Source organism: Xenopus laevis, chromosome 2S, assembly GCF_017654675.1.
Source record: "Xenopus laevis strain J_2021 chromosome 2S, Xenopus_laevis_v10.1, whole genome shotgun sequence".
NCBI lineage: Eukaryota > Metazoa > Chordata > Amphibia > Anura > Pipidae > Xenopus > Xenopus laevis.
Genome location: NC_054374.1, coordinates 125,166,434 through 125,185,155, shown reverse-complemented (window position 1 = coordinate 125,185,155; position 18,722 = coordinate 125,166,434). Strand labels below are relative to the sequence as shown.

Genomic DNA, 18,722 nt, shown 5'->3' with positions numbered 1-18,722 from the left:
AGAAAATCAAGACTCGTCTCACTGATAGTATGTGTGAGTTTGATGTTAAGATTGTTGGTATTCAAACTTGTAAGAAAATCATTCAGCAACTCCTTGGTACCATTCCAAAGGAATACCAGGTCATCGATATAGCGAAACCAATATGAGATAAATTGGGTATATTGTGCCATCTGGTCACCAAATACCCAGTTGGCCTCCCACCATCCCATGAAAAGGTTTGCATATGTTGGAGCAAAAGCTGCACCCATTGCAACTCCTCTAACTTGTAGGTAAAATTTCTCGTTGAAAACAAAGAAATTATGGTTTAGACAAAAATCTGTCAAGTCAGCCATAAAGTCAATGTACTGTTGGTCCCAATCACTCTCCGTTTCCATGAAGTATCGTATAGCTCTTATACCCTACTTATGAGAAATGGAGGAATATAGAGATTCTACATCGCAACCCACTAGAAATGTGCCACTATCAACCTTAACCTCTGCCAATTTCTGTAGTAGGTCACCAGTGTCCTTAATATATGAGGGAAGTGAAACTACAAATTTGCGAAGTTTCATATCAATATATTGGCTAGCCTTTTCGCATATGTTGCCATTCCCAGACACAATCGGACGACCTGGAGGTTTATTTAAGTTCTTGTGAATTTTAGGTAGCATGTAGAAAGTAGGGGTGACGGAAAGATTGTTCTGTAGTGCCCTTAATTCACTAGCAGTGATAAGGCCTGTTTGGAACCCATCTTTGATTAAATTATTGTAAGTCAGCCTAAAGCGTGCAGTTGGGTCATTAGATAGTTTATGATAACATGATGTATCGTTCAGTTGTTTTAACGCTTCCGTTAAATACATAACCCTGGGCCATAAAACTATGTTACCTCCTTTATCAGAAGGCTTAATAATTATATCATCCCAGGATGATATTTCCTGTAGGGCGAGTTTCTCATCTTTATTAAGATTATCATGGCCCTGACTGGGTATGTTCATGAGATCCCTCATGACCAATTCCCCAAAAGTGATTACTGCAGAGCTTATATTTCTAGGAGGCATGAACTTACTCTTAGGTTTCAACGTTTTTTGAGGATCCGTTTGTTCAATCAATAAGTCATTCAGATCTGTCAAAACTTGATCAAATGATATCTGCTCAGTAGTAGGGTTGGGAATGACATGTGTAAGATCATGTGGGTTCATTGGATCAGGTATGGCCATTAAAGGATTTACTAAACTCTGCTCATTCGGTACATTGTCATGATGAAAATGTTTTTTAAGCAATAATTTACGACAGAAAAGAAAGAGATCTTTATATAGAATGAAGGGATTTATATCATAACTTGGAGAGAAAGACAGACCCCTCATCAAAACAAGTTTTTGATTATCAGAGAGGACATGATCACTGAGATTGATAATATTCAGCGTCTCTGTGTTTTCTTCCCTCTCTTCCGATCCCATTCCCAGTGATTCTGGCGCCGATAGGCCCATTTGTCTCTGTTTCGTAGCTCTCTTCCCCCCTCTTCTGACCCTCTTCTGTTGTCTAACCCTAAAAAAGGTACTGTAGTGTTTGTATTTGTGGGGTTAGCGGCACTATCATCATCAGATCTCTCTGATCTAGATAAGTCACTTTGGGATGTATTTCTACTAGTTACCCTACGTCCCCATTTAAACACCGTGCCCATAGAATAATCAGTTGTATCTCTCACATACTTCTGTTTCTTTCTATCAATGATCTCTTGTGCAACCCGGTCTATTTCTGTATTAATTCTGGACATCCTTGAAATATATACTTCATTTTGAGAGTGTTCGGATAACTGTTTCTCGATATCATTGATCTTTCTAGTCAGATCAGATACTACTTGTTGCTCGTGTTCACGAGTCAAAGTGAGTAATTGCATAGAGCATTTGTGTAAGGTCTCCTCCCACCTTTTCCTGAAACTTTCATCACGAATTTCAAAGGTGGGAAGGATCCTTATGCGCAGTCCCCTGGGGATAATGTTATCCTCTATATATTTATTAAATGTCGAAACCGACCACCAGGCTTTAGTCAGCTTAATCTGTTGCTGCTGGTACTCGGATAATAACAATTTCCAATCCCCATCTGCGGGGGAGCCACTGCTACCCATTTCAGTTTGAAAAACATCAGATAGCTGGGTTGACCATTTCTCAAAGCGCGATTGGAGATTGACAATTGGGGCTGACATGATTCTTTACTCAATAAAATCGAGAAGATGTGTGCTACACCCAGACTTTCCAAAGAAATATAGGAAAGAATAAATTACGAGAAAAAATGTGGTGTTGGGGAGCACCAACCATCAGGTACAGTATATGGTGTGCAAAGCCAAATAGTAATAATATGCAGGAAAAGGGAAAAATTGAAAGAGCTGGCTCTCACAGTTGCACCTTCCCATATATAACTTCCGAAATAGTTAGAAGTGTGAAAGTTAAAACATAACTTTTAATCTACAATTTAAAATCGATGTCCAGACGAAAAAATATTAAAAGAACAGCGAGAAACAGGACGTTGATTGACTGGTATAGGAGGGTTATCACGATTAGGGTTAAGCGACCATTAAATCTCAGCAGACTGCCTACTGGTAAATGTTAGTTCTACCGCCAATTGTAAATTCAAACCCACGGTTTAATTAGCAAATTCCAGCCCCTTCACCCTCATAGCAGGCCTCCCATTGTAAAGTACCATTCGAGTAGTGCCTTGTTAATTAGGTGCTTAGTATTCTGCACAAAGCTCAAATTCAGGCCCACGGATCAATTCAGCCCATCCAACCCCTTCACCCTCGTGAGACACCCTCCCGATCCGTTTTTATCAATACAGTCCCTATCACACGTCCTGCCTAACTGCAGCTAAAAGATATGCGCCTGACGCGCGTTTCACCTGCCAAGTGCGGGCTTTGTCAAAGGCATATGCGAGACCGACGTTGCACTCCTAGAAATAGCTGCGGAGCAGCCGTTACAGATTCAAACCGACCAATCAGTATGCAAGACGTCACGATGGAAATCACCCGGACAATGCCGTCTTCTCACTGCTGTTCTATGTAAAGTCGCTCTGGAGAGGATTTCCTATGAAGCGATACTGACGTAACCATTTGTGGCATTGAAACAATGTTTCCATAATGACACCTGGCTGCCAATGTATCCAAATACTAGTATACTGGTGTATCTCCATTTGGAATGAAGATTTATTAACCCATATTGTTCACTCATGATGGGTTCGGATTGCAATCTTGATAATGGGTGTTAACCCTTTCATGACTAGAATAGTAACAGTCCTACTCTCAGAGAATAATGAAATGCAAGATAATAAATATATTTTCTCTTATCATGACAAGTAAGTATGTACCTAGGTATGATGATCATATAAACGAAACCCTTAAACGACCACATCCCTAAGAGATATTGTAATAGAAATTGCTATGAAATATTCTGGATACTATATGCAGACAAACTGTTGAGCATTTTGATTCTGATGCTTATATTATTAGTTATATAAACGTATTCATTGTAATACTAGCATTTAGACCGGAGGGACTTAGTGCGTTCATTAGAAAGATCCACTCACTTTCTTTGGATAGGAGAGCTGTTTCAAGATCCCCCCCTCTAATACCCAGAGATACTCTAGATAGCCCCATTGCTTTAAGGCCCATGCTGGAGTGATCATGACTTTCAAAGAAATGTCGGCTGACCGGTGATAATTTCTTGTCAGCTATGAGAAGGTCCACTGCATTCTCAATACTATGAACATGCTCCATAAGTCTCTTCTTAAACGCTCTATTCGTTTTGCCAATGTATATTTTATTGCAGGGGCAAGTTAACATATAAATAATATTATCTGTATTGCATGTGAAATTGTGTGTAATTCGATGCTTCTTGCCAAACCTATCCACGACATAACTCCAATTGTGCATAAATCTGCATGCCCTACATTTGCCACATGCCATGGTACCATATATTGTGGTTTGTTGTTGTTTGCCAAAATGGCTTCTGACCAAACGATCTCTTAAATTAGGTGCCCGTCGGCAGCAAGTTAGTGGCCGAGGACCCATCATTATAAACAGGATTGGGTCTGTATGTAATATATGCCAGTGTTTTCTCAATATTGAGTCGATAGCTGGCCATTGCTTACAATAAGTCCCTATAAATCTGATGGGTTGTTCAGAGTTATGTGATTGTCGCTGACGTACTTCCAATAGTGTATTACTGGGAGTCTGGAGAGCTCTCGAATAAGCCTTAAGGATCACATTACGTGAGTACCCCCTATGAATTAGTCGTTCAGTCAGTTCCATGGCTCTGTTCTTAAAGAGTTGTAGATCTGAGCAATTCCGACGTAGGCGGAGGAATTCACCAATGGGAATTCCTCTCTTCGTTGCCAACGGATGATGACTCTGAAAATGAAGTATAGAGTTGGTTGCAGTGGCTTTACAGATAATATTATTTATATGTTAACTTGCCCCTGCAATAAAATATACATTGGCAAAACGAATAGAGCGTTTAAGAAGAGACTTATGGAGCATGTTCATAGTATTGAGAATGCAGTGGACCTTCTCATAGCTGACAAGAAATTATCACCGGTCAGCCGACATTTCTTTGAAAGTCATGATCACTCCAGCATGGGCCTTAAAGCAATGGGGCTATCTAGAGTATCTCTGGGTATTAGAGGGGGGGATCTTGAAACAGCTCTCCTATCCAAAGAAAGTGAGTGGATCTTTCTAATGAACGCACTAAGTCCCTCCGGTCTAAATGCTAGTATTACAATGAATACGTTTATATAACTAATAATATAAGCATCAGAATCAAAATGCTCAACAGTTTGTCTGCATATAGTATCCAGAATATTTCATAGCAATTTCTATTACAATATCTCTTAGGGATGTGGTCGTTTAAGGGTTTCGTTTATATGATCATCATACCTAGGTACAGACTTACTTGTCATGATAAGAGAAAATATATTTATTATCTTGCATTTCATAATTCTCTGAGAGTAGGACTGTTACTACTCTAGTCATGAAAGGGTTAACACCCATTATCAAGATTGCAATCCGAGCCCATCATGAGTGAACAATATGGGTTAATAAATCTTCATTCCAAATGGAGATACACCAGTATACTAGTATTTGGATACATTGGCAGCCAGGTGTCATTATGGAAACATTGTTTCAATGCCACAAATGGTTACGTCAGTATCGCTTCATAGGAAATCCTCTCCAGAGCGACTTTACATAGAACAGCAGTGAGAAGACGGCATTGGCCGGGTGATTTCCATCGTGACGTCTTGCATACTGATTGGTCGGTTTGAATCTGTAACGGCTGCTCCGCAGCTATTTCTAGGAGTGCAACGTCGGTCTCGCATATGCCTTTGACAAAGCCCGCACTTGGCGGGTGAAACGCGCGTCAGGCGCATATCTTTTAGCTGCAGTTAGGCAGGACGTGTGATAGGGACTGTATTGATAAAAACGGATCGGGAGGGTGTCTCACGAGGGTGAAGGGGTTGGATGGGCTGAATTGATCCGTGGGCCTGAATTTGAGCTTTGTGCAGAATACTAAGCACCTAATTAACAAGGCACTACTCGAATGGTACTTTACAATGGGAGGCCTGCTATGAGGGTGAAGGGGCTGGAATTTGCTAATTAAACCGTGGGTTTGAATTTACAATTGGAGGTAGAACTAACATTTACCAGTAGGCAGTCTAATCGTGATAACCCTCCTATACCAGTCAATCAACGTCCTGTTTCTCGCTGTTCTTTTAATATTTTTTCGTCTGGACATCGATTTTAAATTGTAGATTAAAAGTTATGTTTTAACTTTCACACTTCTAACTATTTCGGAAGTTATATATGGGAAGGTGCAACTGTGAGAGCCAGCTCTTTCAATTTTTCCCTTTTCCTGCATATTATTACTATTTGGCTTTGCACACCATATACTGTACCTGATGGTTGGTGCTCCCCAACACCACATTTTTCTCTCGTATTTAAGCTGGCCAACTATGTCAAAGTCATCCCCAGTATGGCCAGTCCTATACTCTGACTCAGGTAATCCCACCGTTGGCCAATAAAAGGGCAACCATGTTTGGGAGTTTTAACCTTGAAAGCAGCAAGTTAGTTGCAGGTAAAACTTAGTCCCTGTGTAAAATTTAAAATGAAGCAGTACAATTCTTAATGAATTAGATGCAAGTTGAGTGTAGGACTGGCCACACCAGAGATGACTTTTACGTAGTTGGCCAGCTTAAAGCTATTGCAACATATGGACAAAGAATCCCTGATTTGTTTGAAGGGTAAGGATTTTTTTTTTTGTAGCTTAAGGCACAAAATGTCTCAATGTCCTAAATATATTGATAATGGGTAGAGGAGTGTAGAGGACCTCTTGTATTTGTCTATATGTATTTTGTGGTCACAGCCTCATTGTACCCCAGCTTAATGGTTTGAAAAATTAGTGGTGAGCACAACTTCCCTTGTATGTAAGGCAGAAGGATGCTTATATTACAAATTAGATCAAAACTAAAGAAAAGACCATCAACTTCAAAAGCATGTCAAGTTTATTAACCTGACATCAGCCCCTTTCCCTACATAGCCACTATCAAATGCCCTCGTAAGTAATTCCAATTGTTACGCAGAGCCCTGGTGTGCAGGGTGCTGCATCTCTGCTTTAACGGATCTTCTCTTATGCAAATATATGGACCCCTGCCACCTAATGAGTAAGAAAGTCAGCAACTTTTCATCTGTATTGCCAAGTTAAACAAAAAAGTAACTTTTCAGCTGGCTGTTGCCTCCAGTTCTATCAATGCATGGTGCTAATAGTACATATCATAACACAAACTTATTAAGTGGAAAAATCATATCTTTTAAAAACATTGTATTGGTAAAAGGAACAGTTCAGAGTAAAAATAAAAACTGGGTAAATAGGTTGTGCAAAATAAAAACTGAGTAAATAGATAGGCTGAGCAAAATAAAAAATGTTTCTACTATAGTTAGTTAGCCAAAATGTAATTTAAATTTAATAACTTAATAAATAATTTAAATTTAAAGACTGTGAGTGAGCAGATATCTAACGTAATATTCAAATTCCTGATTTTTATCTCTCTAACTCTAACTTAGTTAGTGAGCAGTGTTAAGGGGGCCCACATGGGACATAACTGTTCAGTGAGTTTTCAATTGATCCTCAGTAATCAGCTCAGATTCAAAAGGAACAGCTATGACCCATGTGGTCAAGTCACTGATTGGTTATTGCCTGGAAACCAAGAGAGCTGCAAAGCAGGCAGTTGTGTTCTGTCTATTATGCTAGACATCCAGTCACTCCAGACTTTATAGATTACATTTTTGGCTAACCAACTATATTAGAAATTCTTTTTTATTTTGCACAGCCTATTCCTATTTACTCAGTTTTTAGTTTTATACTAAACAATTCCTTTAAGGAAAAATACAGCTTAAGATCTATTCTTTTTCTACCTTATTTGAATATGGAGTATTTTTAAGAAAGTGTTTTTTGTTTTTTTTAAGAACATTTTCTGATTTTGATCATAGAATAAGCTTGATAGGTAGAAGGGTAAAGCACTGACATGAAATGGTACCAGAAGGTCCCAATGGATAATCACATAACTCCCCAAGTACTTGAAGGTGCACTGACATATAAAATCCAAAATGTGTTTATTTAGGTACACAAAGACTACCTCTTGTCCTTACAATGTTAAATTGGTCTCTAAATTAAAACAATTCTTTATTCTTTTATTTGAATTGTTTATTTGATTGTGCTGTGGTGCCCAATTGTAATATTAATATTGAGTGTCTCACCCTCCTCAATCACTGCAGTGGCTGGTAAGGATTGTGAATTCAGGCTTAGAGGTCACATCTTTTAGTAGTAATGAAACAAGTAGTTCTGGGGCCCTGGTGCAATAACCCGTAGCCCTGGTAGTTACGCCCCCGTCTTTTTTTTTTTTTTTTTGCTGAACAGTAAAAAGTAGTAAATCAGTAGTGCTTAAAGGATATTTGTAGGCAAGCAATGATGCACCTTCAGCACAATTAACTCTCCTAAACATATGTGATAGCTTTAAGATCAGCCCTGGTGGTGCAGAAATATCCTCCTCATCTGTACAAGGGCATCATTTATTAGAACAAAATGGATCCTTTTGCAATTGATATCAATGTCATTTGGCTATCTATGGCTCACCACTGCCACATTAACACTTTCTAAAATCACATTATGGGTATTTTTGCCAGTTCCAAATACTGTATCAAATAACATGCAGTCAATAAAACATAACATTTTCTAATTTCCTCAAAAGTGCTCAATACAATTTTAAATATTGGGCATTATTTTGTTTTCACTGACATTTGAACCACTCCTTTAAAGCAAAGATTAAGCTAATTTTGCAATGATTATTGCCAGGATATAAATACTGGTTGTTAAAAGGCCAGAGTTAAGTCAAGTAAAACCTTCATGTATGTTTGCATTAAACAGACAGACCTAGTCGTATCATGTAAGCTTTTAACATAATTTTGCTTTTATTAGAGGATAATACACCTGTGCTTAGAGGATCAGAGAGCAGGATGAGAAGTAAATTAAAAAACAATAACCATATTTTTAAAAAAGTGTAGGTCAAATAAAGGGCATTTTAGCATTGTAGGGTTGAGCGTTATACTGTCATTCTAATATGTTTTTTTTCTGCATTATCAATAAGCCATATTTTATCTATTGATTTATTGATTTAAAAGCATATAGCATATGTTTTAATTCACTTTTAGCACTGTGGTTTTTGTGTTAACTCATTGCTGTATTTCAGTTACCAGTGAATGGACTTACTCCCATGCTCTTTTCTGTTAAAAGGTTTAGAAGCATTTTAGGAAACAAAATACATAAATGCTTATGAAAGATGTAAACAAAAATATGCAAATACAATTTATACTGAATCCTGTCATAAGAAAATGTTAACTTGCTATGTGATCATGAGCTGAACCAACTCCACTGATTCAGAATGGAGAGAAGTCCCCATTTGTGCTATGTGTGTTACCTACCATTACTCATTTAGCCATTTCACCTTTTGTATCCTGCCAAATAAACAAATGTTAAAAATTGGATAATAGTGTTTACAGCACTGTGATCTTCTTAGAGAAGACCACTACTACTGAAGTGTTTGCTTTCAGCCACAGTTATATACCATAATACTCTATAGTAGTATTGTAGTATTATTATAGCAGAGGTCCCCAATATATTTTACCCATAAGCCACATTTGAATGTAAATAGAGTTGGGGAACAGCACATGCATGAAATAGTTTCTGTGGGTACCAAATATGGTCACTGATTTGCCATTGGTAGCTCCAGTGTGGACTAGAAGCCAGCAGAAGGCTAGATTTGGCAGAATATATTGTTTTTATGCACTTAAAGCTTGCCTTCAAGCCAGGAATTAAAAAAGGCCACTGGGAGCAACATCCAATGGGCCAATGAGCAACATGTTACTCATGAGCCACTGGTTAGGGATCACTGTTCAGGGCAACCCTTTTGAAATAAAAAAATAAGAAAAGTAGTATAAAAGTGATACCTTTATTTGCTAACTAATATAATCATAGATTATATAGGTTAGCCAATAAAGGTATCACCTTAATACCACTTTTGTTATTTTTTTATTTCAAAAGGGTTGCCCTGTAACATTTTTACTGGCTAACACGGTACAGAACTTTACCTGCAATTGCTCTGTAGAATAACATGGCATACAGTTTACCATTATACTCGATAGGATAACATGTTATACGGGTTACCATTATACTCAATAGGATAACATGGCATATGGTAATAAGATTATATCAATATTGTGGTTCTTAAGTGTAATTTGTGCTCACATGAAGAAAATGCATAAAACACACCCTTATGCTCACCCTAAGGATTGGTTTAAGTCTACGTATAGGGCTGCCTATAGCATATAGAGCTAAGCTTTCCACAGATTGCTGAGCCGAGCTGCCTTAAAAAGGGTTGTTTACCTTTCCATTAACTTTTAGTATGACAAAGACTTTGAAATTCTGAGACAATTTGTTTTCATTGTTTATTTTTTGTGTTTTTTCATTTGTATAGCTTTTAGTTCAGCAGCTCTCCAGTTTGGAATTTCAGCAACCATCTGGTTGCTAGGGACTTTTTTTTACAATAGCAATTAGACAGTGGTTTGAATTAAAAACTGGAATATAGATGGGGTGGAACCGAAAAGAAAGATAAGGAATAAAAAGTAACAGTATTAATCTGCTGATAGGAGCACCAGCCCGATGAGTCAAGGAGGGTTAATAAAACCACTTGGTGGTGCCTAACTTTTGACACCCGCAAGTTAAAGTTACTTTCCTTCTCCTTTGAAAGGTGAACTGCCCCTTTAATATTTACAAGTAGGTGTCACTGTTGACATGTTGCAGTGTGGCTGCAAGCAGGAAACCATCCTAGAGGTACATGCAGCTATGTAATCACTGGCATATTGCTAATATGGTGCCTCTATTCAAAAAGGGATCTTTTTCTCAGCCTCAAAACTATAGGACAGTTAGTTTCAGATCAGTGGTAGGAAAGCCTTTCGCAGAGGTATTAAGGGACAAGACACTAAACGTTATTGCAAATCATAATCCTATTAGTTTGTGCCAGCATGGTTTTATGTGCAATAGATCTTTCCAGCACTGGCATAACTATACAGGAAGCAGACCCTGCGGTTGTGGGGGGCCCAGGAAAAGAGGGCCCCGAACCACAGGGTTCCTCTCTATAATCTTGAAATTCCCCTCCCCGCCGCTTTCTTTTTTTAAAAATTGATGCGCTCATGCAGATGCGCGCGCTGGAGTCCCTATGAGTGGCCCTCCAAATATTTTTCTGGTGGGAGCCCGGCACGCTGTTGTTACGCCCCTGCTTAGCAATCTAATTTATTTGCTTGGGATGGCAGTGGATGGAATTTACTTGGAATTTGGTAAAGCTTTTGATTTGTACCACACAGAAGGTTACTAGCTAAATTAAATAATATTGGCCTGGAATATTGTCTTTGTACCTGGATAGAGAATTGGCTAAAGGATAGATTACAAACAATGGTGGTAAATGGAACATTTTCTAATTGGACTAGTGATGGTAGTGGAGTACTGCAGGGCTCTGTCCTTGGTCTTTTTCTTTTTAACTTGGTTAATAACCTGAACGTGGGCATTGAAAGTACTGTTTCTATTTTTGCTGATGATACTTAATTGTACAGAACTATAAGTTCCGTGCAGGATGCTGCCACTTTGCATAGTGATTTGACTAAATTGGAAAACTGGGCAGCAAACTGGAAAATGTGGCTCAATGTTGATAAAAGCAAGGTTATGCACTTTGGCAGAAATAATATAAATGGGGTTTATACACTAAATGGCAGTGTGCTGGGGTTTTCTCAATTGAGAAGGATCTAGGATTTTTTTTTAAAAGAAAACAAGTTGTCTTGTTCCAGGCAGTGTCATTCTGTGGCTACTAAAGCAAATAAAGTTCTGTCTTACATAACAAGAGCATAAACTCAAGAGATGAAAACATAATTGTGCCTCTTTTTAGCTCTCTGGTAAGGCCTCGTCTGGAGTATGCAGTGCAGTTTTGGGCTCCAATCCTTAAAGGAGAAGGCAACCCTGTAGAAAAAAAACACTGTAACCCCACCCCACATAGACCTCCTCCCTCCAGGCTAACTGCACCCCCCCCCCCCCCGGGGAAATGCCCCATACTTTATACTTACCCCTCGGCGCAAATTCTGGCAGCGGACTTCACAGCATCCATTTTACGGGTCCTCTGTAAAATGACTGGGAGATTGCAAATCTCAGTCAATTTCGGCAAATGTGCAGTTGTCGAAAACCGGCAAATTGCTCCTACTGTGCAAGCACCAACATACCAATCTCCCAGTCAGCTTACCGAAGACCCAGAAGATGGATGCCGTGAAGTCCGCTGCCAGAATCTGCGCCGAGGGGTAAGTATAAAGTATGGGGCATTTCCCCAGGGGGCCAGTTAGCCTGGGGGGGAGGGAGGGGGGTCTACGTGGGGTGGGGGGTATGGGTTTTTTTTCTACAGGGTTGAATTCTCCTTTAAGAAGGATATAAATGAGCTGGAGAGAGTGCAGAGACGTGCAACTAAACTGGTTAAGGGGATGGAAGATTTCATTTATGAAGGTAGATGGTCAAGGTTGAGGTTGTTCTCTCTGGAAAAAACACACTTGCGAGGGGACATAATTACTCTTTATAAGTACATTAGAGGACATTATAGACAGATAGAGGGAGATCTTTTTTCCAATAAAATTAATCACTGCACCAGAGGCCACCCCTTTAGACTAGAGGAAAAAAAACTTTCTTTTGAAGCAGTGTAGATGGTTCTTCACAGTGAGGACAGTGAGGTTGTGATGGCTGATTCTGTTAATGCTTTAAAGAGGGGCTTGGATGATTTCTTGGACAAGCATAATATCCAAGGTTATAGTGATACTTAAATCTACAATTAGTGTAGATATGTGCATATATAGTTTATGTGAGTGTATGGAGAGGTTGGTTTGAGTGTGGATATGTATATGCACTGGGTTTCAATTGGAGGGGTTGAATTTGATGCACTTTGGTCTTTTTTTCAACCCAACATAACTATGTAATGCTTGTTTTAAACAAGTAGCTCAGAATGCCTGCCTTAATTCTGGCTTCACTTCAATTTTTCATGTAGTTTGATCAATTCTGTTTGCACTGTTCTGCGTGTTTGTGCATATGGAACAGTTTGGTATCTGCATCAGGTCATTACATCAAAACTGCCCAGTTAGACTTTGCTTCACAGTGTGTCACATTGAAGTGGTTTAAACATCTAGCCCTTAAGCCATAAATTGAATTATGCATGGAATCCATGTGTTCAACTTGTACAACATAATGTGGTTCTTGGCTAGACAGGCTTTCCATCCAGAATAATCGATAACTGAACATTATTGATCAGATTCAGTGAGAAAAGAGGATTCTTTTTGCTTTCATAAACAGATCAATGGACTTCTCATTTCTTCATGAGGCCAAATCTGCAGCCGAATCTCTGTGTCCAACAGCTAAACAATCTTGCCCAAATTGTTTCCTTATTTGTGCTATGTAGTTAAATGTGCTTGGAATCTACACAAAGCAGTAGGAAGGTTGAAAGGAGTGCCTCTGTGGCCCAGGGAAGCCCTTGTTTCATCCCTTTAATCACTGCAACATCACATGGCCTTAGACACTATATAGACAGAATATTCTGCTATCATACCATGGTGATCGTATGTTTAGTTGATCGGACAGGTCAGATAACAATAATATCTGTGCATGTATTGCCTCTCTGACGATATCCATAGGTGATCTACATTGCATCTTCTGGACTCCTGTTGTCTGCCAATTATTTAATGATTTATTTTTAGGACTTTAAAGTAACTGTTCAGTATACAAATAAAAACTGGGTAAATATATAGGTTGTGCAAAAAAAAAAATGTTTCTACTATAGTTAGTTGGCCAAAAATGTAATGTATAAAGGCTGGAGTGACTAAATGTGTAACATAACAGAACACTAGGGATGGGCAAATTTGACCCGTTTCATTTCGCCAAAAATTCGTCTTTTTATTTTGATGCACAACGTCATACAAGTCTATGGACATCATTTTTTCAGTGAAAAAATTCGACCATCCCTACAGAACACTACTTCCTGCTTTTTAGCTCTCTTGGTTTCCACTGATTGGTTACCAGACAGTAACCAATCAGAGACTTGAGGGGGGGGGGCACATGGGTCATAACTGTTGCTTTTGAATCTGAACTGAATGCTGAGGATCAATTGCAAACTCACTGAACAGTTGTGTCCCATGTGGACCCCCTTAGTCACTGGGGAACATTTATAAACACTGGGCAAATTTGCACCTGGGCAGTAACCAATCAGATGATTGCATTCAGTGTTCAACCTGCAGCTGGCTGATAAAAGCTAAACACTGATTGGTTGCTATGGGTTACTGCCCAGTTGCAAATTTGCCCAGTGTTTATAAATGACCCCCACTGACTAACTCAGAGTTAGTGAGCTGCAAAGCAGGAAGTAGTGGTCTGGCTATTATATTAGACACAAAGTCAATCCAGCCTTTATACATTCGATTTTTGGCTAACTAACTATATTAGAAACAGTTTTTATGTTGCACAGCCTATTTACACAGTTTTTATTTTAATACTGAACTGTTCCTTTAATGCTACCATTTCAATATCTGTATGTTAGTTACAGATCGTGGCACTGATATGATCAGTATCTGACAGTTTGTTAGATGACAAATGAAATGTGAGCTTGTCTGGCCAGAGTCACACACAAGCAGCCAATCACAGCACAGGCCAGATCTGCTGCATTGCTGTCTCAAACACTCGTCTGTAGTAGATCAGCTACTTGTCCCTCACCAGAGCCCTTGCACCGACTGTCACTTCCGAGGACAAAGGTCACCAGATACAGAGTTAGAAACTGGCCAAATGCACTTTGGACATTAAAAATAATTAATTAGCAGCTTCTGGAATATTATGGCGTCACCAAGGTCAAATGAAGTAATAATGTAACCCACACGTAATACTTAGGGATGAAAGAACCGACGCACTAGAGCCCAGTAATGACACAAAACAACAGGTGACACAATGACCTGCCCCGCCACATTTCATTCCTATGACTTATTGAATCCATTGGCAGACAATGCGGCCACGTGGCTCATGCACAGCACAATAGCTTCTCCCAGCCACACGCACTCAACTGGTCCCACATACAGACTGGACACGTCTTCCCGACTCCTGCATTAACGTCACCACTGCCGAAACCCTCGCCCTACACTCTTCGGAAGCTTCCGCCAGCAATCGTACAGACGACTGCGTCACCACCAAAACACACCCCCCATCTCCACCTCCCCCAGTTGCTTCAACAGTTCTTTTTTTATCAGCGTTCCACAAAGTAGAAGGCGCGCATGCGCGGCAGCCATTTTCCCATACTTCCTCCCGTCAATGCATCGCTCCGCCCCTCTGACTAGCTGCCTGCCCGGCTCCCAGCAGCTGTCCTCCAATACCGTGTGAGATTAAAGAGGAGGAGGGAGGGACAGGCGCTGTGTAACAGGGAGCCTGAGCCACTGCTAGAGAAAAGAAAGGCAGAGTCACGGGGGGAAAAGCGACACTAACAGAGGAGATTATTAACGGCCGGCCGCTACCACCCACTGCCTCGACTTCTACTCGTCCTCTTTCCCGTGCCGGGCGGATGTTCTTGGAGCGGTCTGACTGAAAGCCGTCGTTAGCAACTAGCGCATCCCTAGACGACTCCCATTCGGCCCCTGCTGTAAGGATTGGGCCCCTGCTGTAAGGATTGGGCCGCTGCCTGCCGGGCCCCGGGCACGATGTCTGCTGATGGCTGTCAGTGATGGCCTATTCTTTTGCCTTGGCCGATCAGCTTGTTGCCGACGTCTCCAGATCCTTGAGCGGCCGCACTACCTACAGCGAACAAGATAACCGCGGCCGCCCTGCTGTCATCTTCCATAGCCGGCGCCCAGATCCTGGCAAACTATCTGTGCTGCCCCCTGAGGATTGATATGGAGCCGGAGTGTCATTAAAGGGAAGCCTTTTGATCATTGTGATTAGGAGTGGGAGGCGGCCGGGTGGCTCTGCATTACAGGTATCGGGCTAGTGCGCAGAGGAGCGGGTGACGTGCATCTCCCCGTGCCGTGTGTATAACAATATATCTATAGAGAGAGACATCTCCGCTATCGAACCGGCCTGCAGCTGTTTCATCTCAGCGGGAGAGCCCCGTTCCCCCTTTGCGAGGGAGGCACATCTCGCACGTTTGGAGGAGTGGATGTGGGTGGGCTAAGGGCTGAGAGGAGGGGAGTTAAAATGCACCAGCCCGATCCAGCCGCAGATCTTGCTGCCAGGAAGATGGCGCACCCGGCAGATCTGCCCAGGAGGGGTAGTGGCAACTCGGCTGCGCTGAATGCAGTTGCAGGGCCTGGGGTCGCCGGCCACGTCGTGCCTTCAGATGATTACCCTCCTCTGTTGGTGCAGCCTCCCGCCGCAGCTTCATCTCCTGGACCCCAGCAGCAGCAGCATCCTCCTCCCCAGACACTCAATTTGCTGCCCCAGTGCGGCGCTCAGATGAAGAAGAAGAGCGGCTTTCAGATCACCAGCGTCACTTCGGCTCAAATCTCGGCCAACATGAGCTCCAACAATAGTATTGCGGAAGATACTGAGAGCTACGACGACCTGGATGAGTCTCACACGGAGGATCTGTCCTCCTCTGAAATACTGGATGTGTCTTTATCAAGAGCTACAGACCTTGGGGGTCCAGAGAGAAGTTCATCAGAAGAGACGTTGAACAACTTCCAAGAAGCTGAGACACCTGGTGCTGTGTCTCCAAACCAACCCCACCTCCCCCAGCATCACCTGCCGCAGAATGTCCAGCAAAATATCATGATCAATGGGGGTATACATCATCACCATCCTTATCACCATGGCCACAATCATCCTCCCCAACATGGATTACCCAATGCAGCCCTTCCTGGGGGGTTACCCCCAACTCCTGCTCCAGTGAAAGCACCTCCAACAGGGAGTTCTGATAGTGCTGTTACAGCTGTGCCTGTTGCTGCTCCTTCTATTTCCCATCAGCCTGCAGGATCTATACCACCTACTGTACGCAAAGCAAGTGGACCTGTAAGTACTGGCATTGCTCCTGTTTCAGGTAACGCTAGTGCACCAAATAATGCAAATATATCAAGTCTAAGTGGTGTAACAGGTTCTTTGCCCAGTGGTGTAAATATAACTCCAAGTTCTGTCACAAGTAATGTAGGCACTTTACCTGGCAGCCTTAATCTGCAGTCACAAGGCACTACTGGCAATGGTAGCAGTGCTTCTTCTGCTATCATGAACAATGTTTCTGGCGCAGCTGCAGCAGTTGGACAAAATGCAGTACAGCATCAGACAGTTCCTTCAGGTGCAGCAACGTCTAGATTTAGAGTTGTAAAATTAGACTCTAGTTTGGAACCTTTTAAAAAAGGCAGATGGACGTGTATGGAATTCTATGACAAAGATAATGCAGCAGCTGCATCCAACGGAGCTGTAGTCAACAAAGCTGTAGAAAGCGTTAAACAAAACCCACTTGAAGTAATGTCTGAAAGAGAGAGCACGAGTGGAAGCTCCGTTAGTAGCAACATCAGCACTTTGAGTCATTATACTGAAAGTGTTGGTAGTGGAGAAATGGGGACGCCTTCCATACAGCAGCCAGGATTTCAAGGCCTAGGCCCTCAGCAGATGGACATGAGTAATGCAATAGCTCAAACTATTCCTGCCCCCAGTATGCCACAGAGTATTTCTCAGCCCCAGCTTGCTCAGTTACAGATGCATTCACAAGATGCCAACTTCTCTCCTCAGAAACTAGCAGGGCAGCTTGCTCAAGCTCCATTGAATGCTTCTGCTGGTGTTCAGCCAGCTTCAGTTAATATACTTGGTGTACCATCCTCTTTGGGACATCAGCAGCCAAGTGTTCCTACTTTGATCCCACAACAATTGCCATACACTCAACAGACTCAACCCATGCAAAGTCTCCCAGCTGTTCCACAACAGTTACAATATACTCATCAACAGACTTCTGCTGCCCAGATGACCTCTGGACACGTACCAGTAAATCAAAGTTCTGTTCCAGGGAATTTGCAGGAATATATTCAGCATTCACAAATAATACAAACAGCAGTTCCCCCAATGCAGACTAGTTCAACTGGAGTTGTTAATACTGCAGCTGTCCCTGTTGCCCAAGCACATGTCCTGCAAGCCCAGTCTTCAACAGCACAAGCTCCAGCAACAGTTGCTCAAACTCAGCCTGTGGCACACATCCCTGCACCAATTGCAGCAACAGGTCAGATGTTGGGGGTTAACCCACAAGGTAACCTTCCTACTGCTGTGCATCAGGCAGCTGCCCCACAACTTGCAACATCTATAATACAACAGAGTGTTCCAGCTCCTTCTTCCCAGGTATTGCCTCCACCACAAGGAATACAGGTTGGTCCTCCTGGAATCACTCAACAAGTCATTATTGCACCTCAAAGTACACTGCTTCCTGCAAAACCTCAAAGTCAGCTTATTGACCCCCCTGTACAAGGCATGTCAAACCAACAAGGGCCTGCTGTAAGTCCTCTACTTGCTGCTGCAGCGAGTGTTCCAACTGTTCAGCAACTAAGTACAAGTATAACTTCCGCTTTATCTCCAGCAGCATCAACATTGGGTCCACCACCAACAGTTTCACAGGCTTCTGCAGTGCAAAATTGCAGTTTGAGTCAAAGTAGTAACCAAGCACCTGTCATGGCAAATGTGCCAGTTGCTCAAAGTGTACCACTACAGATGACACACCGTTCTGGCCTGTTTTTTGCACCATCACTTATTCAGTCTGTGGCAAGCCAGATAGAAGATGCCAGACGTATAATGGAGCATTCTGTGGTTGGCTTATCTAGTGTTGGAGAAGGAGCTTCAGTTGAAGGTGGCGGTGGTCTTCCTGTCTCTGGGTCCTTGCTTCCACTGAAATCTCTTCCTCTTTCCACGCCTCTTGTTGATGGTGAAGATGAAAGGTAAGTTGAAACTGACAAGATAAAAGGTCTAGTATGTTATCACTTAGTCAAAATACTCCACAAGATATATATTAGTATTCCTATTTTGCCCAAGATAAGCTGCAGATTTGGTTTATTATTCTCTGGGATTGTATCCTTACAGGGCTGCATGTCAACAACAACAATCTTGTGTTCATATGTTTCACTGTAT

At 41.6% G+C, this 18,722-nt stretch overlaps 1 protein-coding gene across 3 annotated transcripts in view; it reads left to right on the top strand.

Moving 5' to 3' along the window:
* The first annotated feature begins 14,903 nt into the window (after positions 1-14,903).
* Positions 14,904-18,722, top strand: part of LOC108709791 (TSC22 domain family protein 1) — a 54,332-nt gene continuing 50,513 nt past the window's right edge. For 2 of the 3 annotated variants that reach the window (XM_041584350.1, XM_018249943.2), the window contains exon 1: positions 14,904-18,532. In XM_041584350.1, the coding sequence (XP_041440284.1) occupies positions 15,816-18,532 (2,717 nt within the window). In that variant the 5' untranslated portion in view covers positions 14,904-15,815. The remainder of the gene's footprint in view (positions 18,533-18,722) is intronic. The other variant, XM_018249942.2, reaches the window with a different exon arrangement.